At 51.0% G+C, this 25,206-nt stretch overlaps 2 protein-coding genes and 1 long non-coding RNA gene across 11 annotated transcripts in view; 1 reads left to right on the top strand and 2 right to left on the bottom strand.

Moving 5' to 3' along the window:
- Window positions 1–2,017, bottom strand: part of LOC310768401 — a 4,178-nt gene extending 2,161 nt beyond the window's left edge. The window contains exon 1 of the long non-coding RNA XR_014551313.1: window positions 1,102–2,017. This is a non-coding gene — a long non-coding RNA (uncharacterized lncRNA). The remainder of the gene's footprint in view (window positions 1–1,101) is intronic.
- Window positions 1–10,861, top strand: part of DBNDD1 (dysbindin domain containing 1) — a 17,087-nt gene extending 6,226 nt beyond the window's left edge. The window contains exons 2-5 of one of the 3 annotated variants that reach the window (XM_083626391.1): window positions 2,025–2,177; window positions 2,598–2,738; window positions 5,862–6,054; window positions 10,268–10,861. In XM_083626391.1, coding sequence (XP_083482517.1) covers window positions 2,025–2,177; window positions 2,598–2,738; window positions 5,862–6,031 — 464 coding nt within the window. In that variant the 3' untranslated portion in view covers window positions 6,032–6,054; window positions 10,268–10,861. Of the gene's footprint in view, window positions 1–2,024; window positions 2,178–2,597; window positions 2,739–5,861; window positions 9,607–10,267 lie in introns of those variants that run through there. The other 2 variants (XM_083626390.1, XM_083626389.1) reach the window with 2 other exon arrangements.
- LOC310768316 (mitochondrial inner membrane m-AAA protease component AFG3L1-like) lies at window positions 9,663–25,206 on the bottom strand. 7 transcript variants are annotated; one of them, XR_014551277.1, is made up of 18 exons: window positions 25,047–25,195; window positions 24,084–24,150; window positions 23,558–23,617; window positions 23,063–23,178; window positions 22,768–22,917; window positions 22,341–22,409; window positions 21,978–22,102; window positions 21,611–21,881; window positions 21,149–21,286; window positions 20,580–20,733; window positions 19,768–19,875; window positions 18,988–19,113; window positions 17,849–17,959; window positions 16,061–16,176; window positions 14,383–14,583; window positions 13,211–13,405; window positions 11,417–12,506; window positions 9,663–11,115 (listed from the first exon to the last, which is right to left on the bottom strand). XR_014551277.1 is itself a non-coding variant. In XM_083626250.1 (17 exons), exons 1-17 carry the CDS (start codon window positions 25,176–25,178, stop codon window positions 12,300–12,302), a joined length of 2,346 nt encoding a protein of 781 aa, XP_083482376.1. In that variant the 5' UTR covers window positions 25,179–25,206; the 3' UTR covers window positions 9,663–12,299. The 7 variants fall into 7 exon arrangements, 3 of the variants coding, with proteins under 3 accessions (XP_083482376.1, XP_083482374.1, XP_083482375.1); XR_014551279.1 differs by lacking the exon at window positions 25,047–25,195 and adding an exon at window positions 24,683–24,815; XR_014551276.1 differs by having other exon boundaries at window positions 9,663–12,506; window positions 13,211–14,305; window positions 14,346–14,583; window positions 25,047–25,205.

Raw genomic sequence — 25,206 nt, 5'->3', positions numbered from 1 at the left:
AGCAGCAGCTGGTTCCTTAGCAGGAGCCCCAGGTTCTTGGTACCCATCTGTAAATTGCCCTGGGAGAAAGTGCCAACCTTTCTCCCTTTGCCGCTCTTCAGGCAAAGCCAGCTGCTGCTCTTCCTGTTTTGTCCCACACCTCTCTGGGTAGCTCTAGGAGTCCTTTTAGAGTTATGAGGCAGGGGGTGCTTAATACTGGGGAAGGGGGAGATAAGGCCCCTCCCCCTTTCCTGGATGAGCTCTTCATCCAAGGCTGAGCAAACAGAAGAAAGGGCAAGGAGAAGGAAGGAAACAAGGGCTAGGGAGGGGTGTATCAGGTGTCTGCCTTTGCAAACACAGCCCCTTTGTTAATAGCCTCACAGCTGCAAAGAGCCTCTTGCTGCAGATTGCACAGCTTTGCTCATTTACCCCCTTTTTCAGTTTGGGGTGCCCATCCTAGAAGAAAGCTGCGCAATGATGCTTTGAAGCCTGGATATTTCAGTTGGTTAGAGCGTGGTGTTGATAATGCCAAGGCTGCAGGTTCGATCCCGGTATAGGATAAGGTTCCCAGGTGTCCCCGTTTCCCGGGGACAGTCCCCGGATTTACAGCTTTCTCAGCATTCACATGTACATAGCAAGATTTCTTTTAAAAATCTGGTAACCTTAGTATAGGACAGCTGCCCATTCCTGCATTGCAGGGGGTGGGACTTAGATGATCCTCCGAGTTCCTTCCAACTCTACAATTATATGATTCTAAGACCATGAGCCTGCAGAAGTGCATCTGTGTGGCTTGGCTTGGCCTGAACGGGAACCACGTAAAGAGGGAAATGGGAAGGGAAGATGAGAGGACAAAGACCACAGGGGTATTGCAGGTTGGCATTCCTATTACGTAAAAAAGAGGGCACAGATTTCCATATGAAATTTTGTATGTATGGCTGTATAGCCAGGCGTCCTTTTCTCATGGTAGCTACCCAGATGCCAGTGGGGAACCCTCAAGCAGGAGCTGAGCCCAAGAGCCCTCTCCTCACTTTGATTCCCAGCAACTGCTGTTCAGAAGCAGGTTGCCTCTGACTGTGGAGGCAGAGCATGGCCATCGTGGCTAGGAGCCACTGACAGACTTACCACCCATGAATCTGGAAGGCCTTTGGTTGGCAGAGGCTTGGTTAAGGGCTTGGAGTCGAACAGAAAGCTATTAAGGAGTGAGGCCGCAGGAGGAACCTGCAGGAAGAGCAACAGCAAATATCTTAAGCTGAAGTTTAAGTGGAAGAACCGTGGGAGACGCTTTTGACATGGTGCCAGTCTGTGCTAGATGCAAGGAGGGGATAAAACACACACACACACACGGGAGACAGCCAAGTTGCAGCTAGACATGATTGACGCGGCAGGCTAGATTAATCCTTGCAGCCGAATTCAGTACAGGAGGGTGAAGAAATGCAAAAATGGAGAGCCAAAGAAAAGAGGAATGCTGTAGCTCAGCCGAACGGCGACCCAACATCTGAGCTTTGGTAGAAGTGGGGGATGGAAGTTGTTCCTTGGCTTCTCATCTGCCATAAATAAGTTGCAGGAGCAGCCTGGATAAAGAGCTGGAGGTTTAAGGACAGAGAAGCATTAGAAAAGCCTGTCCAGCATCCTGTTCTCACAGTGGCCAGTGAGGTGCCTATGGGAAACCCTCAAGCAGAACCTGAGTGCAATAGCGCTCTCCCTTTCTGTGGTTCCCAGCCAGTGGTCTTCAGAAGCATTACTGCCTCAGACTGTGGAGGCAGAACCATCGTGGCTAGTAGCCATCCAGGCTGGTGTCAGTTTAGGGGTCTGTTCCCAGAATTCGCTGCAGAAACAAAGGGCAGTCCCACTCAGCTTCCTTCGTGCCAAATTGGGGGGGGGGAGGCTTGTATGGGAAACAGGCCTCTCCTACCTGTTGGCCACCAAGCCTAACTGTATCCACCTGAACTGAAGAGGGATGCTGATGCTGGGTGGGTCTGATCAGGCCTGCGTAGTGATTCTCCCTCTGCTCTCCTGTAAGCAGATGCAACCCTTTGTCGTTTCAGAGCTGATTAAAGGGGCCCAAACGCCAGAGCGGCTGGCCCCCATTATTGTACCCATACATGGACTGGTGGAAGAGCCCCACAGCCCCCCTGCTGAGGAAGAAGGAGGGATCCCAATCCCCACTTCCGGGCTGCTGCAGGTTGCGGAACGCAGGCGTAAGTAAAACCTGGAAGGAAGGAGTTGGCTCTCTGCTGGCTGTAGGAGAAAGACCTTTCTGGGCCCCTAGCCCAGCTCAGCAACCCCCCCTGAGACCCTGGACTCCCTTACAGCTGCATCTTCTGGGAGCTGCAGAAAGGCCCATCTGGGAGCTTACCACAAATAAGAAGCATACTTTGCATTCATTTAAAGTGCAGAGGCTAAAAGGCTGAGCTACAGAATCAGGAAAGTCCCTGGCTCAAATCTTGCCTCTGCCATTAACCCACCCGTGTTCCCTCTCAGGCCTCAGTCTGCAGACCATCTGCAGTGTGGGGAGGGCATGTCCGAGTCCAGGACAACTGACCCTATCAGAGGGCCTTCTCATCTGTTCCCACACTGCCTAACTGGTCATGGTTCTCACTGACATCTTGTCTCCACAGAACCTTTGAGCAGCGTCTCCTCCCTCGAGGTGCACTTTGACCTTCTGGACCTAACTGAGCTTACAGACATGTCTGACCAGGAGCTGGCGGAGGTCTTTGCTGACTCCGATGATGAGAACACAGGCAATGAATCCCCTGCTGGTAAGCGTGGTCTCTCGATTGAATCTTAAACCAATTAATTATGCAAGCTTTAAAATGGAGGAACTAATTAGTCAGTTCCAACTGCATACATCTGCATAGGCCTAAGATAGGTTGGGGGAGAAACACGTTGGGATTCAAAAGAGGGATCAGCAAGCTGTGGCGCTTGAAATGTGGCTGGACTACAACTCCTATCATCCTTGACAAAAGAGTGCAAGACGAGACTGCTGGGTCGAGCCAACGGCTGCAGATCAGATTATCAATGTGGCACTTATCCTGCTCGGCATGTGGGGAGAGGCAATGTCACATAAATTTGCTTTGCAAAGCAGCTAAGCAAGTGCCTTATGGGGGGGGGGGTCAGCTGACACCTTTCCACCCATCCCACCCTCTAGTAATCTCACTTGCAAGTGTGAGATTACTTAGGAGAAGTATATCTGGAGAGGCGACTCTGCTCTCCAGTTTTGATCCTAGAAAATTTTCTAACCACAAACAAAGTTGCCGTTTCTGCAGCTTCTTAGAATGCTTTCCTTTTTATACCATAGTTCCTGCTGGCCGGAATTAAAGTTGTTACCCCATTCGGTAGGATTTTATTGATTTCAGTATAATTCTGATCTGTTGTTCCCCTCCCCAGGCTTTAGGTTTAACAAGAAGCAGTTCAGACATGATGCCACAAAGGGCCTAAGCATCAGATGTATGCCCTGAGATCTGTTGCCTTCCGACCTGAAGCATATTCAGTTGCAAAATGGCAACTCTGTATGGTGCCTTACGGCTCCGCAAAGTATGTTTCTGTACTCAGGTGCCCTAATTTCTTTTTTCTTTTTCGTCATGCATCTAATTCTCAAAATTACTTTTTAAAAAACTGTCGATGTTCAGTGCACAAGAGTGAGTCTATGAGGCCCAATTCTTGCAGCGTAATCTTATCCATCTCTAGCCAGAGGTAAGTCCCACTGAGTTCTATGGTGCTTGCTCCCAGTTAAGTGGGAACAGGATTGCAAACAGAGTAAGATGCTTTTAATCAGCTAGGCAAGATCTAGGGCACAAAGACTAGGGCAGTGGCGGGGGAAGAGTGCCTGGCAACTGCCTTGTTGGGCTTGCACATCACCCCAGGCAGAACTGCTGCGGCAGAAAGGTCACCTGAGCCAATCAACCCCACCTGTGATGATAAGGAACCTAAGCATGGAGTGACAGTGTGAAATCTGCTTAATCAAGCATGCCGGTAGGGGTGTGTGTGCGCCTCATTAAGCAGCCCAGCTGTGCCAAGAGTCTCAGAAAACAGATAGCATTTGACAGGTGTCTCAGAAAAGGAGACACTTTGGCTTAGAGGATGTTCTCTTTGATTGTGGAAAATATCAAGCTTCTCCCTGGGGCAAGCTGGTTCTCCTCTGAGTGATGATGTCCTCATTATCTGCTTGAGGATGATGCACAAGCTATTGCTCTAGGGAGGGCTTGTGTGCTGTGTGTGTAGGGAGGAGGGAGGGCTCCCCCATCCCATGTTTCCAGGCCCTCTTCTCCTGCCCCTCCCAGAGCAATGGCACGATGAGCAGCTGTGCTGAGAGGGGTATGAAAAGGGTGTCTGCGGAGGCAGCAGCTGCATCCCAGTGACACAGATGGAGTGGAAATGCAGATCAGCCTCCTTGGTGGGAAAGTGTGAGTGGAATTAATGAGGAGAGTTCCCTGCACTCTCAGCAGACAAGAAGAGGCAGGGAGGGAAATCCAGGCTTTTTGATTTGTTATTATTGGCCATCATGTGCATGGATCACACAGAATGAGGCGAGCAGACTCTCAGGGGATCTGCCAAAAACACCCAGTGGATCCCACACCTCTGTTCTACTTCTTCACAGAAAACGCGGGGCTCAAAGTCCTTCCTCTTTCACTGGGAGGCTGCGTCTGGAAAGGGAGCCTATTTGATTTTGAGCAGGCCTTGCAAAATGTATTGGCTGCACAGGCCGCAAGTACAGCAAGGGAGACCCACGTGAGCTGCTCATCAAGGCCCCACGGAACTAGCTGGATGTGTCCTTTGATGTGGACACAGCTGGGAGCTGGCATTGTGCATGACTAGCTGCCCCTCGCCGGAGTGGGAGGACTTTGTGTTTCTCACTGAGAATTTTAAGTTGGTTACTGTTTTAATCTGCTTCTCTTCTGCTCTGCTGTTGTTTTATCTGCTTTGGATATTTGTTTTGTTTTTATTGTACATTGCTTCAGATAGCTGCCTTTGATACCCAGTATGTGGAAAGATGGGTCATAAATTAAGGGCTCGTCCAAACTTGACTTGTATTTTGATTGTATTGTGCCCTGATTACCGTACTTTTCTGTCTATAAGACGAGGGTCTTTAATTTAAAAATTAGCTTTAAAATTATCCCTCATCTTATACTTGGGTAGTGCAGAGTGGGGTTGGGTGACTGGTCGCAGCTGCGAGCAGGAGATTCTCAGCGGCGATAGTGCTGGTGATTGGTGGCTGTGACAAGGGCTGCTGGCAATTGGCCATTTTCCATTTTCTTAATTTGGAGTCCCCAAAAATAGGGGGCGTCTTATACATGGGGGCGTGTTATACATGGAAAAATACGGTAATTCCCCAGGGTCCAAGAGGTTTTCTCACCGTTCTGCAGCTGTGCCTTGCGAAAATCAGTTCTTACCCACTGAACTGGATCTTCGTAGATGCATAGAAAATCTGAAGAGAGATGTTGCTTACTGAGATATTGAGTCAACGGGTACAATGGATTTTTCTCAAGGCACAGCCACAGAACAATGGGGAAGCTCTTAGACCTGGGGGAATTAGTTGGTACACAATGCAATCAGAATACGGGCAGAAGAAAGGGTGGCTGAGCCCTGATTTTTGCAAAATCTCAAAGAAAGAAAGAAAAAATTTTGAGCTTTTTAAAAGAGGAAATTTGCCAAAAAAACAACAACCCAACACTTCCAATGTAGGCTGTCATATACCTGGATTTTCCCAGACATTCTAAACGATTTCTGAAAATTCTGCCTGGACGCTATTTTTGGCGGACAAATCCCCCGATATGTCTGGGAAATTCCAGACATATGGCAGTCCTAACGAAAGGTCTGTCGGTGTGAGGAAGCAACCAGGTGTGCTGGTCAGTCCCGACCTGCCTTTCTTTCTCTCGGCATAGGTCTGCACCCCCACCCCCACCCTAACCCCCGGGCCGGCTACCTGCGCTCCCCATCCTGGACGAGGTCAAAAGGTGATCAGGGCCGGGAGAAGAAGCACCTCAGCGACTCGGAGCTCCAGGCCAGCAAAGCAGACACTTTCCTTACTGTGGAGAAGCCGAAAGAAGAATAACGAGAGCCAGAAGCCAGACCAAGGTGCCAACACTCACTCTTGCACTAACCACAAATTCCAAGCAATTTGTGACCTTAAGAGACATTCATTCTGCCTCCTCCTCTGCCTCCCTCCCTCCCTCCCAGGTCAAGACATTTGCCAGTCTTGCTGGTTGTGTAAAAATCATTTCGCTTAGCCCCCAGCCATGAGTTACATTTGCCCATCAGGACCTTCTTTGCATTGCCATCAACACCAGGCAGCAGATGCCACGTCTAGGGGAGACGGCTGCGGCCCTGTTTCCTTTAGGCACTTTTGAACCTTCTGCTGCTACCTTCTCAACAAAGCCAGTGGCGATGGACACACCAACAAGAGGCTACCTTGCTGGGGACGAGTAGAAACGGGAAAGGGAGAGCGGCTTGAAGCACACAGCAATAGAGAAAAAGCTCCCCTTCTTCAGCCACGTGCCTTGAGCAATGGTGGGGTGATGGGAGGCAGCGTCTCAGCCAGGGAAAGGAACCTTGTTATACCAAAGGAACCCAGGGGAACTCAGAACCATTTCTACAACACTTCCAGGATATGTGATGAAGCCAAAAGTCCAGCTGCCAGGAGGACCTGCTAGGAAAGGGTGGAACCAGCCCTCACTTCCGAAAGCACATTTTCTTCCCAGTGGCCTTAACTCCCAGCTGCTGCTTTGGGGTTTTGGTCTTCTTAGCACACAGCATCCACAGGCTTGGCCTGGCTCAGCATCAGGGCAGCTGCATGCTTCTCCTCTTGCAACTCTGTGCATTCTCACAACTGCTTTGAAGCCAGGAAGGAGCAGGACTGAATTGAGCAGCTAAGTACGTCCCCTTGTGAACTGGGGAGGCCTCTTTGTGCCAGTGGAAAGAGGCACGCTGCTGAGACTGCTTCTTGCCCTGTTGTGCATTAAACCAGAAGCTCTCAGCCAAGTGCTGGACCCAGCTTGTGTTTTCCCTAGTGGTGGCCCTCTGGTGCCTGAATGCCCTTGTAGCAGGGACAGGGAGTTAGTTCAGTCTCTGGGGTCCCCTTCAGCACAGGCTCCTTCCAAGGCTTACACACCCTCTTGTGCCCTATTGAGGTTTGGGGGCCTCAGAAACTTTGGGGGCCCACTGTCCAGTTTACCTTACCTTCCTCACCATGGCTGGTCAGCCACTTGGTGTTGCCGCTTGGCAGACTGGGCACCTGCTGTTGGCACCCAGTTAGCTAGACCCAGAGGGTTGCATCCCCTCCCCCCCCTCTCCTCTCCTTCTCAGGATGGGAAAGCCAGGATGGGGCAGGAACAGCAGCTTCTCTCTCCCAGCCCGACACCATTCAAATCATGTTGCTCCATTCACTTTGCAAATGTGCCGCAGTCCTTACTGTGTTTGCTATCGAAACATGCCTGTCAGTGACATTGAACCAGAGGCTGAGAGGTGGCGACTTGCAGCTGATGCCATTCAGTTAGGTGGGACCACAGGCCAGAGCTCAGCCCAGCCCTCTAATCCATCAACCACACTGACTCTCCAGACCTCCAACAGAGACGGGGGCACTGCACAAGCCCCCAAACCTACAGAACAGCCCTGTTCTGGGTGACTGCATCCTTCTGGGGGAGGGAGTGGGGGGGGGAGCGGCTCCACAGCCTGAGACACCGCAGTAGCCACGGGCGAAGGAAATGTTGCATTTCTTTATAGCCACCAAGAGAGGTGGTCTGGGCCTTAGTTTAAAGCCGGTTTCCTTGCCAAACAGATCAGAGGGCGACAAAATCTTCTCATGCATTCCTGGGATGAGTCTGTAGCAAGCAGCAGCCTCCATCCTCTGCAGCAAAATGCTGGCATCTTAAGGCAAGAGGGATTTGTGTCAAGACAAATGGAGCTGCAGATGCGTTCCTTCCTCCTCTTTGGGAATTCAAAAATGCACAGCCCTCAGCCCTCTCCACTTTGCCTGCCACGCCAGAGGAGATAAACTTTCAAGCCCCATTGTGGAGCGCAGAGCGTAGATGACGAGGACTCTGTGGCTTGTCCAGAGTTTCACGGCTTAACAGATAAGCATCTGCTGATTGCAGCACAAGCCGATCTCGCAGCCAGCTGAAGTGGAAATGCTGGTGTATCATGATGCCCAGATGACATATGAGCCACCAGGGAATGTGTGTGTGCATGTGCCGAGAGGGGGCTCAGGGAGAACAACAGCTGCCTGCTTCCCAAGTTAATCCTTTGCTTCCACAGCCAAATTCAGCTGTTTGCAGGGATGCTCTCAAGTGCATCCACACCCTTCCAGTTCACGAAACCCAGTTTGTTGTTTATAACACAGGAACCAGAAGCCAACCCTGGAACCCCGAGTCCCTGTGCCAATTTAAGCTGGATCTAACTGGGGCTTGTGGCAGAAGAGGGACATCACCGAAAAGCAGCCTCTTCTGGAGGATGTGAGGCTGGTTTCATCCTTGCTATGATTTGAGGAACAGTCAGCTTTGTTGGCCGAAGTGGAGGCAGGAAGCTGCAGCAGGGATACCACCAGATCAGCACAATTACAGAGGCCCAGAGGCAAGGGGAGCAGGGGAGCCAAGGCCACACAGCTCTGGTTGGCCAGGACAGACTTCCCTGGCACGCTGCATTTTTCTCACTTGGCACAGCGACAGCATCAAGGCCACTTGAAGGCAAAGGCCACAAAGCTCTTCCAGGTGGCGAGTTCAAGTTTCCATCAAGTCCAGCCCCTTCATGCTTGGAGACTCACCTCTGGGTTGCTCACTCTTGGCAAAGCACAATTCCTGTGGCCTTGCATTGTGCACAGGTGGGAGAAGTCAGCCTCAATAAGCCTGACAGATCACCCCTGGAGCTGGCGGCTGTCCTTCACAGCAATCAGGGTTTCTTAAAGCCACAGAACCAAATTTTCTAGGAGCAGCAGCTAGAATGACCCATACCATTCTCTCGTGCCCTCCTTCCTCATGCCAACAGGTCCAGCCAGTTGTCTGGGGGCTCCTTTGCTCCCACTGCAATGCTCAGCACATGCAACAGTATTTACCTGGGCACAGAGGACCAACCAGAGCTTTTCTGCAGGCACACAATGAACAGGGGTCAGGAAGGCAGGAGGTGGCACTTCCAGATACTTCTTGCCCAGCTCTTGGCCTCTCATTGGGCAAGGTCTAAGAACTGGCAAAACAAAGTCTCAGTTGCTCTGGCTGAGGCAGAACTACAGCTTTTACAGGAGCCAATCAGAAGTGTGCTGGATATCACCTAGCGATGACCCAACGTGTCCTTTGCTGTTCTTGGGGCTGGGCTGCAGCTTTGACTGTCACACAATCCACTTGCCGGTGCCATGAGCAGGAAAACTGCCCAATTGACCTTGCAGACCCAGGTCTGACCTTGATGATGCCCTGCACACCACTGTCTTGTCATTCACCCAACAGACATGTGTAATCCAGGTTTCTGCACTTGGGGTTTGAAGTTTGAATGTGCCCAGTTATGATTTATTGCTGTCCCCCCCCTCCAACCCCTGGGGTCAGACAGCAGTGGCCTCTAAAACTGTGGAACAGACCCAACAATAGATCACAGGGTGTATCCTGTCCTGGCAATGTAGTCTGAACCATTAAAGCAAAATCATTGCTTTTTCTGTTGTTTTGCTTTGTTCTTATGAAGCAAGGAAACAAACAAACAAACCCACATGCAGAATAAAACAGGCTGTTTATCAAATAAATACACTTGCATTCCCAAGTCCAATAGATTCCTTCCCTAGTCCTTGCATGGAAGGAAAGGCTGCTGAAGTCAGAATCCACAGCACAATGGAAGTGAGGTGGTGGGGGGTGCTGTAAGTTTCCAGCCAGCAGCTGCAGAGCCCACAAAATCTGCTTTTTGCAAACTGTGTTTTCTTGCTCCCTACTTATAACACTGAGGCTCAACTGGGGGTGACTTGTGCCCAACCTGATTTGTTCCCCCTCATCAGTGGCTTCGTCACAATCTGCTAATCCTGCACGCCTCCTTCAGCCTCCATACCTCCCATTTTACCTGAGATATATATTCAGTAGTGTCCACACTGACACATCAAACCACTGCTATCTGTAATGTTCTTGGTACTTTATCTATTGCTCCTTGTTGCCCTCCCTGCAGATCTGCTTACCAAGGCTTGCATATCTGCCTTTGTTTACAAAGGATACACGTTTTCCTCTTTAGAAACCTGGTTGTCTTTTGGGGGCTGGCTTTAGCGTTTCATTTTTAAATTAGGCTACGCTTGCACACACTTCAGCAGCACTCTGTCTCTCCTTCTATACAGGACTAAATTTAAAGCTGAAGAGGAGAGAAGGGGAAACCTACTGAACTGAGTGCAAGCCAAGAGGCGTCTCAGAGGTGCCCACAATCCATATGACCTCTGCTCAAGACCCTGGAGAGTTGCAACAGTCAGGGCAGGCCGGCCTTCCCCAACCTGGTCCTCTTCAGGTGCTCTGAGCTGTTTTATTTATATGATTTGTGGCCCGCTGTTCAACCCTAAGGTCCCAGGTCAGGTTTTAACAACAGAAAAGACTATAAAAACAGACAAAACCGTTATAATTACTACACTTCCCATCAGCCCGTTCTGAAACATCTGGAGGACCCCTGTTGGGAAAGGCTGGGGTAAGCAGCATTGCTGGGCAAGAAGGACACATAAGTCTGACCTATACCTAAATGGTAGATGTGGGGCACCTTTCATGTGAAAATGTGACTCCCTGCAAAGGTTCTCAAGGACAGGGAAAGAAAAAAGCAACTCATCATGCAGAAGACGGCTCCTATGCTGGACTCCTGGAAGAAGGTGGTGTCCAAACTTATTTTGGTCTTTGAATGTAGCAAATATGACTTTCAGTAAAGCCAGCAGTTTTGCTGAGCTAGTCAGCGTTGTTTCTGCTGAGTCACTTTTTCAGAAGCCGGTCGGTCAAACGCTTTGGAACGGCCAGCATTCAAGTGAGTAAACAGCAGAAGCAGCTAACAGTGGGGGTGGAGTGGAGGCGGGGGGGGGGGGGGGCAAGGCCGACACACAGGTTTTACATGGGAGGCTTTGCCAATGTGGGGCAGGGGGTTCAGAACGACTTCTGCCCAGTGGGCAATACATGGGCAAATGCCAGGTTGATTTGGTTCCAAAGGCAGCAGCTACAAGAGAGTTGGCACAACACACCCAAATCAAAATCCTCACAGGTACGGATTCTAAGCCTTTTGGCGACTGAGCACAAGGTGCCAAGAAAGGAGTGCTGGAAGTGGGGGGGGGGTGAGTTGGGCTGCATATCCTCCTGTCCTGACTGCTCCAACATTGATCTAGGAGACAGAGCCCCGAAGCCACTAAGATGTCTTGCATGGAAGCCCACTGGTTGCCCACCATAGGTGACATTTCCAAGGCAAAAGCAGCAGGAAGTAAAGGGCCCAGAGGTGCCCTGAGCTGCTCCTTTGCAGGGACTCGGGTGAGACTGAAGTATAAACTGCCTAAACAACCAGGAGGGAGTTCCTGCACTGCTGCCCTCAAGACAAAGCTGCCTCTGCAGGGAAGGCATTTGGTGGTGAGAAATAACAGGCACTGTGTAAAGGAGGTTGCTCCGCAGGCAATGGGAAAGCAGTTGATGTTGCACACAGGATAGCCATGGTCTGGAGTGGCCCTATTGGATTTGCTTGGGTCTCCTGCCCAACAGAGCTAGAAACTAAGGATTCAAGTAGCACCATTTAAACTAGCACCATGTTCCTATTCAGACCTATTCACTTCCACCCTTAGATAAGTCCACGGGGTTCTCAAGGTTCACAGAAATTATTCTGCATGGCCTTCTGCTGTTCACTTGCCCATTTGCAAGGCAGGCTGGCAGGGGAGGGGAAAGGAAGGGAAAGCAGGGGGGAAGCTGGAGTGAAGGCACTGAGCATAATAAGGCAGCCCTTGGTCCCTTGAAGCAGAGCGGTCTCCTGGAAAGGATACTCCTCACCTGCTCTTACCTTCCCAGACTGCTGGGTCTGTGTGCGTCAGATGGTCAATGAGTTTACTGGAGGCACAGAGGCTGTTTGTGATCAGTTCAGGAGAGGGCACCTGCTTTTCTCTGCTCCAAGCAACCATCCCAGTTTATGTCCTTCGTTGGAGGGGGAGAACTGAAGAAGGTTGCTTGCTGCAGATAGTGGTCCTTGAACATTGTTGCTGGTCCTTTGGTGGAAGGGGAGCCTGACAGTGTTCCATGATTCCATGGCAAAGTGAGGCTCAGCTGGTCTCTCGGCATAGCTGCCCCCAGCCAAAGAAACAGGCCTTGGTGCTTGACCAATGGACAATGTGCCATGCGTTTCTTTTCAGGCTGGCCCTGCTTTCCCTAAGAGGCCTTCTCCTGGGCTCTCTCCTCTTCCTGCTCGAGATTCCAGTTCTTCAAGCCCTTGGGGAGGGAGGTGTCTTCTTCCAAGCTCCCGGTCCCCTCAACAAACTCCTCATAGGTGGATTTCTCCGCAAAGGGCCTGGGCCCCAACAGCTCCACCATGTCTGCCTTCTCCAGGACTTCCTTCTCTAGGAGACGCTTTCCTACCTGCAAGGGTAAAAATAAAAAGTAAACAGGTCACTGGACTCCTCTGGAGCTACCAGCCATGTGACTAACAATACCGCCCCTGATGTAGGCATTGTGGGAAATTAAGATGGTACAGCTACCTGGAGTGCCATGGCAGAATCTTTTATGAATGGAACGTGTCAGTGTTAAGCCCTGCTGGGCACTGGGAGCCCTGCAGGTGCCCAAGGAGGCTGGGTGCTAATGCCAGCCCTGATCCGCATCAGCAACTTCTGCTATTTGTCTTAGGACAATGGGTGGTAGTCAACTAAGTTTTAGTCATGAGTAGACCCACCAAAACTAATGGCCCTAATGTAGTCATGTTCATTAATTCCAATGGGTCTATTCTGTGTAGAACTTAGCTGAATATCACCCAATGAATATATGGCTATGGAGAGCAAGCAACACTATAGAAGCCCATTAAGAAACAAAATGCAAATTAAGGAGAGAAGCTACAACTCCCATTGTGAATTCCTTCCTGCAGCAAAATTAAACCGTTCCCCTCAAGAGTAGTTTCCATGTCCTTCATTGCTTCTAATGGTCCCTGCTGTGCTGCCCCCATTTAACCTGCAAATGTGTCCCATTTCAGCATCTTTGAAATAGGGGTGGCACGTGGGTTCTGTGCTGCAAGCAGACCCAATCTGAAGTGCAGGACAAGTCAGCAGGGAGCTTCTGCCCTGGCTCTGTACCTTCTCCACGTGGCCACGGCACTGAGTCAGCAGCTCCAGGGTCTTCTCATAGGCCGTGTTGATCAAGGCACGCACCTCTTCGTCAATCAGCTCAGCGGTGGCTTCGCTGTAAGGCTTCTCGGGCATCAGATCACCCTGCCGCGGAAGGTCAAAGGAGACCTGACCCAGCTTGTCACTCATGCCAAACTGCACCACCTGGAAAGAGAGCAACACTCCTGAGCCAGCAGCAGGACCAGGGGCAGCAGGGGCAGGGAGTGGTAGAGACAATGGGGTGCCGGGTTATTTCTCTTGCCCCAGGGCATCCATCTTGAGCTGCCCCAATTTCCCAAGAGTTTCACTGGACACTGCACCCACATTCCCAGGTCGTGGGAGACAGAAACTTGCTTTCTGCAAAATTAGAAAGGTCCAGAGTGAAGCAGAGGACAGACAAGGCAGCTGGCACCAGCCTGGGTGCATGCAAAGCTGTGAACACAGAGTCAGATCCCTGGATCCTACAAGCTGGTGGGGAAAGGCAGGGCACAAATTTAACAGGTGATAAACCTCCCGCCCTGCTCTGACCAGAAGACTGACTCTCTGACATTTCTTTCCCTCTCATCCTTTCCTGTCCAAGTCTGCCCTTGAGAGGATTAGAGAGATTCCTGGAGGATAAAAATAAGGCTACCAGCCAAGATGGCTATGTTCCACTTTGACTATTGGAGGCAGTATTCCTCTGAATACCAGTTGCTAGGAATCATAAGTGAGGCAAGTGCTATTGCACTCAGGTCCTCCTTGCAAAGTTCACAGAGGCATCTGGTTGGCCACTGCAAGAACAAAATGCTAGACCAGGAGGGTCTCCGCTAGCTCCTTCAGCAGGACTCTTTCTAAGTCGCATGTGGATGTGTGTGTGTGTGCACGTGTGCATGAGCATAGAGCTCTTCCTTGCATACCTGTGTGACTGAGGTGGGGCGCAGGTAAGCAGTTCCAGTGCCTTTGCAAAAAAACTAACCTCTGTTTCTGAAGTAAGAAGTCAACATTTTGAATGAGCTTTCCACCTATCATCTACCCTTGGCTTCTAAACAGGGCATCTCTAACAAAGCTGCTGCATCAGATAAAGGGCTCTCATTACGTCCTCACAGCCAGGGCACTTAGCCAGGGCACCCAGCAGCACAGGGCATGTCTTGATGGGGCATTACCTGGGCATAGGCGCTCTGCGTCACCTTCCGGAGGTCATCCTGGGCACCGGTTGTGATGCGGCCAAAGAAGAGCTGCTCGGCAACGCGGCCCCCCAGCATCATGCACATGCGGTCAAAGAGCTGCTCCCGGGTATAGAGAAACTGCTCCTGGGGCAGGTACTGCGCATAGCCCAGGCCCTTGCCCCGGGGGATGATGGAGACCTGCCAGGAACATGCAGAGCCAAGGTCAGCAAGGCAGAGCCCAGTCCAGCTTGGAGTCAACAGGAAAGTGGAGCAGCAGGGAGCGGAAGACACTCACTCACCTCCCCACAACCCACGCAGAGTCAGTTAGACATTTACTGCATCACCCAAAGGTTGCTGCAGTTCCCTTGAAGGGCAGAGATTTACATGCAAGGGGGGGGGGGAATTCTATTGAAGGGACCTAAATTAAATACAGTGATTTACAAAACAAGGAACGCCAATTGCTCTCATCTGCAAGTACAACAGTCTGTTACACATACAACTAACTATTCCTGGAAGGAGAGAGCAATTTGCCCCTGCTGGGAATGGCAAAGGGAGGGTCTGACACAGCTGGGCACTTCGGGCGGGGGGTGGGTGGGAAAGATCTCTGTTTTGGGTCTAACCCAGATGTAATAAGTTGCTTTATACCGAGTCAGACCATGGGTCCATCTAGCTCAGTATTACCTACACTAACAGGCAGCCCTTTCCCTGTATGCTCCCTTGCTGCTATCCTGCTCCGAATCAGCATTGCCATATAGGAGGATTTTTCTACACCATCCTTCCTTCCTTTGCCTCTGGACTCGGTCCCTGCCCCAGGGACAATGCAAGTGAAGTCAAGGTCATATCCTGAATTATGAAGCTCCTAGCTTAACAGGAGCATCTTGGGGTGCTATCCTGCAAGGAACACCCAGATCCTGTTTCCTCATTCAGAGTAGTTCAGATCTGCCAGGAGGCACTTAGCACCTGGAGCCAGAACCAGGGAGGCTCAAGGGAACAACAGACCCTCCAGGTTAGCGGAATGAGGCCATGAAGAAGTGACCTCAACATCAGCCACAACTGACTCTCGTCTCCTGGAAGCACCTCTGTGCCAAGCAGCCCATCTCACTACCACCTGAGGAAGTCACACTGTCACTCTCTTGGTCAGAGGACTCCTGCTAGAAGCCGCCATCTCTGCTATTCCATTGGAGCCTACAGGCAAGGCCCCTTTAAGGAACGGAGGCTGCTCCCAGCTCCCAGAGGCATAGCTAGCCACCTGGACTGCGCTGAAGCCCTGCTCAGGCCTCCGACCAGGACGGTTTGCAGCTGAAGCAATAATGTAGCTTGCTTGTATGAATCTCCAGCTTGTATGAATCTCCCAGTGCTACTTGGGACTTTACCTTTCCAGGTGCTGGACTTTGCCTTGCTTTGCTTAACCAAAAAGCGGACTTCGCCTAAATTTGCTTGGCTTGCTGGAACCTGAACTCTTGCCTGGAACCTCATTCTGGGGCTGGAACCTCATCTGACTGAGACCACCACCTGGGACAGAACAACCTTGTTGAGTCCTCTGAACCAAATGGGGACCTTCACTGAGCTACCTGGCCCTTTGGGAAAAGAACTGGAGCTCAGCTGGCTTTACCCGCTCCACAACCTGCTTTGTGTTTATGTTAGGAGAGCTTCCGCTGGCTGTGGGGAGACGCACCTTGAGCAAAGGGTCGGCGTGCTTTAAGAACCAGCCCACCACAGCGTGCCCAGCTTCATGGTAAGCCACTACGGTCTTCTCATTTGGCTGCAGGACCTGGGTCTTCTTCTCAAGCCCTGGAGAAAGAGGGAAGCAGGAGGGTGGGGGAGAAGAAGGAAAGTGCAGTGTTTGTTGAAAGCAATGAGAAAGCTCTCCACTCACCACACAAACACTCCCAGCAGATACCAACCCACTGGAGAATCCACACAAAACCTGCAGTTCATGATGGAAAATACGAGAGCTCTAATTGCAAGCTGTTAATGCCAAATTCTTGCCTCCACAGAGAAGATCAAAGACTCGCTTCTTTAACTCTGATATAGGAACATTCTGCAACCAGAAGCTGTAAGGCAATATGTTCAGCTGGTTCACCCACAGGAGGCAGAGCAATGCTCCAACTGCAGCACAGAAGCCACTAAGCCTCTGCTTCCCTTAGGGAAGCTTTCTCCCTGTCCTGCCTCTCAATTTCCTTTCACTAACAGTTTCCACAGCAAAGTATCTGCAACTGCAGAGGACTGCTCAAGGCCAGGTCCCTCTGGGGACTTCTCTTTGGGTTGTTAAATTACTGGGGAACTGCAAATGCTTCTTCTCCACCCACACAAAACTCAGCAGGGCTCTGTTCAGCTCTGCTCTTCTCAGGAGCAAAAGGCAGTAGCTGAGGCTCCTGTTGCAGAGGCACATAAACCCAAGAACAGGAGTCGGCAAACTAAGGTTTGCAGGCCAGATCAGGCCCAATTGCCTTCAGAATCCAGCTTGCGGACTGTCCATGGGTATTCTGTTCATTCGGGCTGCGCCATTTCCCCCCGTGCCATTACATTCCCCCATGCCGCAGCAGCGCCTCCTCCCTCCCTCCTCCTGGCTTCTCCCTGCCCTGCCTAGAGGAGGAAGGGGGGGTGGGCTGAGCTGGCTGAGCGCCATTTTAAGCAGCCCCTCTCTGGAGCCAGCCCTTTCGCGCCGCTCATCTTTCCTCCGATGCCACTGCCGCCGCCCTGGTGCTCCTGTGGGCCAGAGAGCGGAGCAGACGAGCTCGCTCTGCCTACCCACGAAAAGCAGCAGCAGCAGTGGTGGCAGCAGCCCCTGGGAAGGTGAGTGCAGCAGCTGGGGCTGGGGCTTGGGGCGGAGGACTAATTGCCCCCCTCGCCTCTTCTTCCAGCCCCCCCCCCGGTGCTGCTTCTCCGGCCTGCCACAAGGTCTGAGGGACAGTGGACCGGCCCACGTCTAAAAAAATTTGCCGACCCCTGCCCAAGAAGAATGTTTGGAAATCACTTCTGCAAGATGTGATGACAGCCGCCAGCTGAGATGACATCAAGAGGAGGATAGGCAAGTACTTGGAGGTCTAGCGATGGCCATAGGTCACTGGGAAGCTGGGTCAAGCCAAAGGGGCATCTAATTCAGCACCCCATTCCCCACAGTGACCAAACAGGTCTGGGAAGCCTAAAAAGCAATGTGTGAAAGGCCTGGGAAGAACAGAAGAGGCCACGTTCAGTAGCATATCCACCAGTAAATCAGCAGGAAGCTGCCAGTGCAATCGCACCCTGACTTGCCCCATTGAAACTGGCAGGATTTGCTTGGAAATAAATGCTCAGGATCTGACAGCCTGCCAAGACATCTCCTTATCAGGCCACAAGCCCAACTAAACCAGCATCCTGCTTCCCACGGCAGCAGAAGTCTACAGGAACAGCTTTCCCTGTGCTCCTGTTCCCCAGCAACTGGTATTCAGAGCTGGCATGGTGAGCAGGCAGGGACCCTCACCCCCAATGACTCTCTCAATGGCCTGTTCAAAGTGCTTCTCATTCACAGTGGGACTGGCGTGTCGTGCGGCAATGAGGGCAGCCTCATTGCAAACGTTGGAGATATCGGCACCTGGAAAAAGAGACAGAGAGAGATAGAGAGAGATGTTAGTGCAACAGCTGAAGGAAAAGGGAACTTGGCGTCTTCAGCGACCTTCTGTTTGGCAAAGCTGTAAGAAGGTCTTTGAAATTTATTCCAAGGAAAAGATAGTCCAGATCGGCCTGAAAGATCCTTCAAGCACCTTCAGAGCTGGCAAGACATTTATTTATTTATTATTACTCTATTTCCTATATTTACATGCCACCATTTCCTCCAAGAAGCTCAAGGCGGTGTATATGGTTTTCCCCTTCCCATTATGTTCTCACAACAGCCCTGTGAGGGGTGAGGCGGTGGATGGCCCAATGTCATCCAGTGAGATTCCTGGTTGAGTGGGGGATATGATCCCTGGTCTCCCAGGTTCTAGTCTGACACTCAATAACAATTATACCACACTGGCTCTCATGAGAACAAATCATGAAAGGCAGGGGGAAGGAACATCTCCTTCCTTGGCATTCCTAAGCCAGCGTGGCAGGGCAATGCCCTTTTCTGTTTTAACTCAAGGTGGGGTGAGGATGTCCATATCCCTGTGCCTTTTTCTTTCTCACTGAAGCTTGTTGCCGCAGACTTTGCAAGCTCTTTTCCAAAGCAGATGTGCTCCACAGCTGCCAGAGACTCTCCTGTGGGGAAGGACCATTCACCTCAGGCTACCCAGTTCCACTTAGACCCCAGGTCAAGCAGCAGGGTGGGGCAGGAAGGCTCCTCTGACAAGATGACAGAAGCCCACAAAGTAACAAATAGCACCTGACTGTGTCAGAACTGGGGCTCCTGCTGCTGCCTTTCTGTTGCAACCTCTGCTTCCAAAGAAACAACACAGCCAAATGACTCAAACAAGGAAGTTATGCCAAGCCCCCACAACAGCCTTTGCCATGTGCTGGGTCCAGCCTTTGCCATGTGGAGGGCACAAGAAGGCTGCCCTACAGGTTCCCGCTCAGGTGCCCGCTCTGACCACTAACGCTCCTGCTCTCCTCTGTCCACATGCTGGCATTCTGTCCACATCTCACCTGTGAATCCTGGGGTCCGGGCTGCCATCTTCCGAGCCAGAGTATCTCTGCTGATATCTGCATCCAGCTTGAGAGGCCGGAGGTGGACTTTGAAAATGGATGCTCTGCCTTTGATGTCCGGTGGGCCTGGTTGGGGAAAGAGTGTTAAAGACGCAGTCCTCAGAAACGAGAAAGAGTTAAAAGAGGCCGGTCATGCTCCACAATAATTATTTAATAATAAATTTATATGCCGCCCATCTGAATGGGTTGCCCCAGCTACTCTGGGCAGCTCCCAACAAAATATTAAAAACACACCATTAAAAACTTTCCCAAACAGGGGTGTCTTCAGATGTCTTCTAAAAGTCGAATAATTTTAATCTGTTTGAAATTTCCCAATTCTTGAGAGATCGCCGCTTTAATACCCCAGGAAACCTCTCCTGACTCCAAAATATCTCATCAGGATCAGAATGAGAGAGAAAAGCAAAGGGCAGAAAGAAATCTCCCTCTGCTCCTTGGAGCCTCTTCCAAGCAGGTCATGTCAGGTCAGGAAAAGTCAAGGCAAGTCTCTCGGAAGCTCATCAAGACTCTGGGTACCTCCCAGTAGGTCCTGCTGATTGAGCAACGGGAGGAATTTTGTTTCATTGAAGAGCTGGGGCTACCTGAGGCAGAGATAGGCAACCCTTTTCAAACCATGGGTTACATTCCCTTCTGGGCAACCTTCCAGGGGCAACCTTCCAGTGGCGGGCAGGGAGACCGGCAAAAGTGGTGAGCACAACTAAGACTAGACATGGCATCTGTTACCAATATAAATCTGCCGATCAAAGCGTCCAGGTCTCGTCAGCGCCGGGTCCAAGACATCGGGTCGGTTTGTGCCTGCAAGCACTACGACGTTTGTGCTGCTGTTGAACCCTGCACAGGAAATGAGAGATCAGCTCCTGGGGGGGGAATGCCTCTTGCAATTTTGTGCACAGAACACATTCCCCAAACATCTTCCAAGCCTTATAGTGGGGGGCGGGGGGGCGGGGGGGCGGAGCTAACGTATTCAGATTGAATTACAGTGCCTTGCAACAAAATTCAGAATGTAACCTTTTGTAGAGTTATGAAACTAGGTCACTAGCTAAGCCCACCTTCAGAATGGTTTAAAAGTAAACTAAAAAGACCCAGTTTAGAACCCAATTTAATGCCCCTTCCATTCTGCTTACACAAACTCTCCCTTATCCCCAACCATGTAATAATTGCACATGTTAAAGCAGCCTTGTCCCAGGGCTGGTACCCTCCAGGTGGTCTCATCACCACTAACCACTGGATGGGGAAGGTGTGTGTTCAGAGTCCAGCCACATTTGGTTGGGGCACCAGGTTGAGGGGAGGGCTGTCTGTGAGGGATGCTCTCACTTGATCTTAAAGATGGTGATGGGGCAAAAGGAGCAGGGGGCACAGCTGGGAACAGCCAAGCTATCCTAGGCAGGAACCATGTTAAAGGTCTGGAAACATTAACACAGAAGCCTCTGTTAATGCTAAGAAACAGGGGCGAGAACTTCAGATTGCTTGTTTCTCCAGGGAGACAAGAGCATGCCAGCTCCTTCCCTTCTCAAGATGCCTCTGTTCCATCTCACCATCCATCTCTACCAGCAGCTGGTTGAGTGTGTTCTCTTGCTCGCTCTGGCCCCCGAAGTTCCCGTGGCCCCGCTTCCTCCCGACGGCATCAATCTCATCAATGAAGAGGATGCAAGGGGCATTCTTCCGTGCCAAGGCAAACATATCCCGAACCTGAAACAAAGATGTTTCCCCAGAGTTGATCCACCCACTGGGAAGAAAGCAGTCTGGTTTGGTGAGCAGCTGGGGCAGGGTGCTAATGATGGGACTCAAGGTGGGAGAATCCCGCCCCTTTTGGAGGAGAAAGGGCAGGCTCAGCTGAGCATCTGAGGGAGATATGCAAGCAGGTGCAAGAAACAAGAGACTCCCCTGCTCAGGCACCAACCCAAACACTGAGCATCTGTTTGGAGCATCAAATGGGCAAAGCTGAAGCCTGGATGCTCATGTCACTTGCCAAAGTCTCCTAGACTCCTTTCTATTATCTCCCAGGAGGTATAGTTACAAGATGAGTTCCTGATTTTGGATAACCACCCTTTCTGTTTAAGAAGCTTGCCAATGCAGAACGTTTTGCGAGCTTCCCCAATCTCACCCTTGCAGGCCCAACTCCGACAAACATTTCCAGGAACTCAGAGCCGTTCACAGTGATGAAAGGGACGTTGGCTTCTCCCGCAGTAGCTTTGGCCAAGAGGGTTTTGCCTGTGCCCGGGGGCCCCGTGAGCATCGCTCCCTGCAAGAGACAAGAGGCTGGCCAACACGAGGGAAGGTGGGGCAGCAATACGGCCCAATGACATGCAGTCCCTCCCTTAACTGGTCAGCCAACACACATCAGCAGCACCTCAAAGCCTGGAATGGCACAACATTGCTGGGACTCCGAGGTCCCTCGATTCAGGAAGATTCACTTACAACCCACCAAGCTAACGCTATTCTGATGGGCTTCATTTATGGTGGTCTTGGACAGCCAACTGCTGCCTTCACCTCTCCTCCAAAAGCACTGGCCATTTGGACTTGTCTGTGTAACCTGATGAATTGGCTACAAATCAAAAGTGGGCACCTTTGGAATCTTGGCCCCAAGATCTTGGTACTGCTTTGGATTCTTCAGGAAATTCACAAACTCCATGATCTCCAGCTTGGCCTCTTCGCAGCCGGCCACATCCTTGAACTGCACTTCAATGTTGTCCTTCAGGACTTTTGCTGTCGTCTCTGCAACACTGAAGATCCCTCCTCCTCGCCCTCCGCGCCCACTTCCCATTGGTCCACGCCTCAGAGTGAACAGCAGGAAGCCCAACAGCAGAAGGCTAGGCACCATGCTCAGGAGAAAGGAGCTGGAAGAGGAGAAGGTCAGAAGGCCCGTGAGCTACAGCAGGTGGCACCTGGGCAGTTTTAGCACAGCTGCTTCTGATCTGGGGCCTGTCACTCACCCATCACTCTCGGTGCTGTAGACCACAGACACTTGTTGGGCGCTGCTGATCCCCAGCTCCAGCTGAGCAGCCTCTAGGTTTCGTTCAAAGGTATCCACACTGCCAATATTGAACCAGATGTGCTTCTGTGGCAACCAAGGACAGGTGTTGATTTTTCATGCCCCCTGGCATACGCAGAGCCTTCTCTTGCTTCAGGTGTGAAAGGGACCTCTATGGACCCAACCCCCTTGCCACCAGACTGCTGTGCCTTACACACACACGCAGCTTTTATTCCAAAGGTCTAACCGTGGCAGACTGGAGCAGTGATTGTGGGCATCCCCTGTCTTTCTCCAGCTCATCCCTCTGTCCCCTGGAATTATTTACCTCTGAGGTGGCGCCAGGGATTGGGAACACCCGGACAAACTGCTTGTTCACCACTTCCAGTCGATCCACCTTAAGGGGAAGGAAGGAAGGAAGGAGAGGTCACATCTACACCATATATCTTTTGGGGGGGGAGGGGGGAGAGCTGTGACTGTTAAAGTGGTATAAGAGTGCTTTAAATCTATGGTGTGGACAGGGCCAGAAAGAGTGAGAGTGAATCTTTCTGGGTGGAGCTTCACTTGAGTACAAAATGGTATGTTGGGGCCGCAGAGAACTCCTAGCAAAGGGCAATCACCCCCTGTTCACTCTCCTGCTCCTAATGCATCCTCCAGGCGCCTACACTTTACTGCTAGAATAGAATAGGGAAGAATACACACATGAGCTGCCCTCTGACCCCAGCAAGTGGATGGCCTGCCACATATTGCCTCACCAGTCCTTTGGCCAGGTAGTAATGCACAAAGTGCTTCCAGCTGATTTCTCTGCCTGGATCTCGGTAGTAGAGGTAGAAGAACCCCGTGAGGATGCCAGCTCCCATGACAATCAGGTACCGGGAGTCCTTATTATCCCAAGGGAACTCTCCCTGGGGGCCAAAAGTAGATAATTAATATGGCTGCTATCATCGTGTCATTTTTCTTTTCTGCTTTCGCCATTCCTGATTCCAGCAGCTTTAGGTGGCTAATAGGACATTTCAGTGACATAAATGCACAGAGAATATGGTCACATACCTTCTGCATGTGATTCCACCACCCCAAATCCTCATCTTTCCTTCCTCTCTTGCCTTCTCCACCACTGCTTCCCCAGGTATTTTTGGGAAGACTGGGATTTTTGGAGCCAATAGGCTCTAGGAAGAAGAGAAAAAATAGAAATGCTTATACGTTAGGCTTTAAAATGCTCCTGGCTGCATTGTAGAGGGGGAGCAGAACAAGTTGGGGAGAGTTATGAGATATGGACCAGTTTTCGGAATGGGAGGCATTCAACGACTTTAGGGAAGTAAATGAGGGGGAAGAACACAGGAACAAAGGAAGCTGCCTTGTACTGAGTCAGACCACTGAAGGTCCATCTCACTAGGGCTTGTTTGCACCACTAGACAGCGGCACTCTGGTTTTGTGCAGAGAGCGTCTCCCATCCTACATGGAGAATAATGCCAGGAATCAAACCTGGGATTTTCTGCGTGAAGAGCAGATGCTCTATAACCGAGCCATGGAAAAGAAGGTGCTTACCTTTATTATCAGGGGCTGCCTCTGTTGGACCCTGTCTCTTTTCATTTTTCTTCTCAAAGCCTGCAGGACAAAAACAGATCTCACTGTTGACAGCTTCCGTCTTGTTCTTTCCAGCCTCTATATTACACGACAAGGTCCCCACCGCTGCCACAATGCTCTACTTCCCTAAAGCTGAAATGACCAGAAGTGCCTCAATATCAACCTTCTATGCCCACACAATACACTTTAAGCTTGATAGGAGGCTGGTAAGTCAGTAAGTATAAACCTGCCTGAAGAAAAGCTTCAGTGATGACGGCTGAGGCTGTCTATCATGATCGACAGCAGGCTTCAAGGGCACCACCAAATGTTTTTGCCAGCCTTGCTGCCTGAGATTATTTTAAAGGGATGTACCAGAAATGGAAGTTGGGACCTACTATATGCAAATTATGTGCTCTACAATTAAGCAGGAAAAAAATCTCATGACATTCTTCTTCTCAACAGAGCCACAAACAAGAAGTGCCAGCCCTTTTCTGCTGGAGTCACATACCTTCAGGCTTGGAGCACAGCCAGTGATGGAAGGACATGCCACATCCTGGATGGACTCTCTCACACCACTGAAAAGAGCAAAGGGCGGCATTGGTTTCCTGAGGGCCAGCAAGGGTCCCTCCCCCTTTCTTTTGAGCAAGGTCAAAGGTACAAATATGCAATACAGTGGCCAGAAAGGCCTCAAAACCAAGTATCCATAAAGCTCTGTATGCAGAATAGTTTGTGCACCAGGCGTTCTAAAACCAGAAGCTGAAAACTAGCATTATCCCAGGAAAAGAACTTAACATGGCCCATGGGAGGGTCAGTTTAATGCCCTTCTCTGCCAGTGTGCAGCCTAGGGTGAAGCTGAGAGTGGCTTGTGCTAGTCCTATAGGGAAGGCTTTGTGCTGTGATCCCCATAGTTCAGGGGCATTAAAGGATAATTATTCCCATGTCGAAGAAGGAAGACAGCTACGGTTGAGATAGGGGCATGTATTAACAGGCATAAGATATCCTCCTTGCTATGTGGCCTGCTATTGCTGAGCAGTGGGGAGCTCAGCAAGGGCGCGTGGTCCATACTTAAACATTGGCATATTGCGCACGCAGAAGCGCACGGTTAACCTCGGGATCCTGTGCGCTCAGAAATCAACCCTACTTCGCTGAGCAGCTTTCCAGCAACCCTGCAGTGTAGCCCACTGACTGCTATCCAAAGCACTTGCACACATCTCTAGCCAATCCGCAACTCTAATGTCACTATACAAATCACGCTTCTCCTTCTCTGCCAATCCAGAGCCCGGGTTACATGAGCCGCGTTCTGACCACGCCCACTGAATATGGCCTATACCTGTCATGGAAGCGCTGGCGCGCGGCGATGACATAACCATCGACCACCATTCCTAACTCAGACCATTCTGGGGAACAGAGGGAGGGCGCCGTTGTATTTACGACAGTGCAACACACAAAACAGCACCCGCCTTTTCCTCACCTGCCGGACCGGTACCAACTTCGCAAGTCCGCGGCTGTGGCCTCTCCACAAGGCGGCCAAAGGGGGCGATAAAACCGCCGCCGCCAGCCGATGAGCCATTATTGTCCTATCACTCAGGCTCCCTAAGCGCATGCGCTCTTTGTTTATCTTACGGGCTTGC

The sequence above is a fragment of the Podarcis filfolensis genome, assembly GCF_964270895.1.
Source record: "Podarcis filfolensis genome assembly, chromosome: 8".
NCBI lineage: Eukaryota > Metazoa > Chordata > Lepidosauria > Squamata > Lacertidae > Podarcis > Podarcis filfolensis.
The sequence above is the reverse complement of the archived record's forward strand: the minus strand, read 5'-3'. Positions and strand labels throughout refer to the sequence as shown.

Excerpts from the sequence above, each read along its gene's own strand:
- LOC310768316 (XM_083626250.1), bottom strand. The coding sequence starts at position 25,178 with ATGCGCTTAGGGAGCCTGAGTGATAGGACAATAATGGCTCATCGGCTG. Across the intron at positions 23,179-23,557 it reads GGCAGCCCCTGATAATAAAG|AGCCTATTGGCTCCAAAAAT; the intron begins GTAAGCACCTTC and ends TCTTCTTCCTAG. Across the intron at positions 22,103-22,340 it reads TCCCTGGCGCCACCTCAGAG|AAGCACATCTGGTTCAATAT; the intron begins GTAAATAATTCC and ends TGGTTGCCACAG.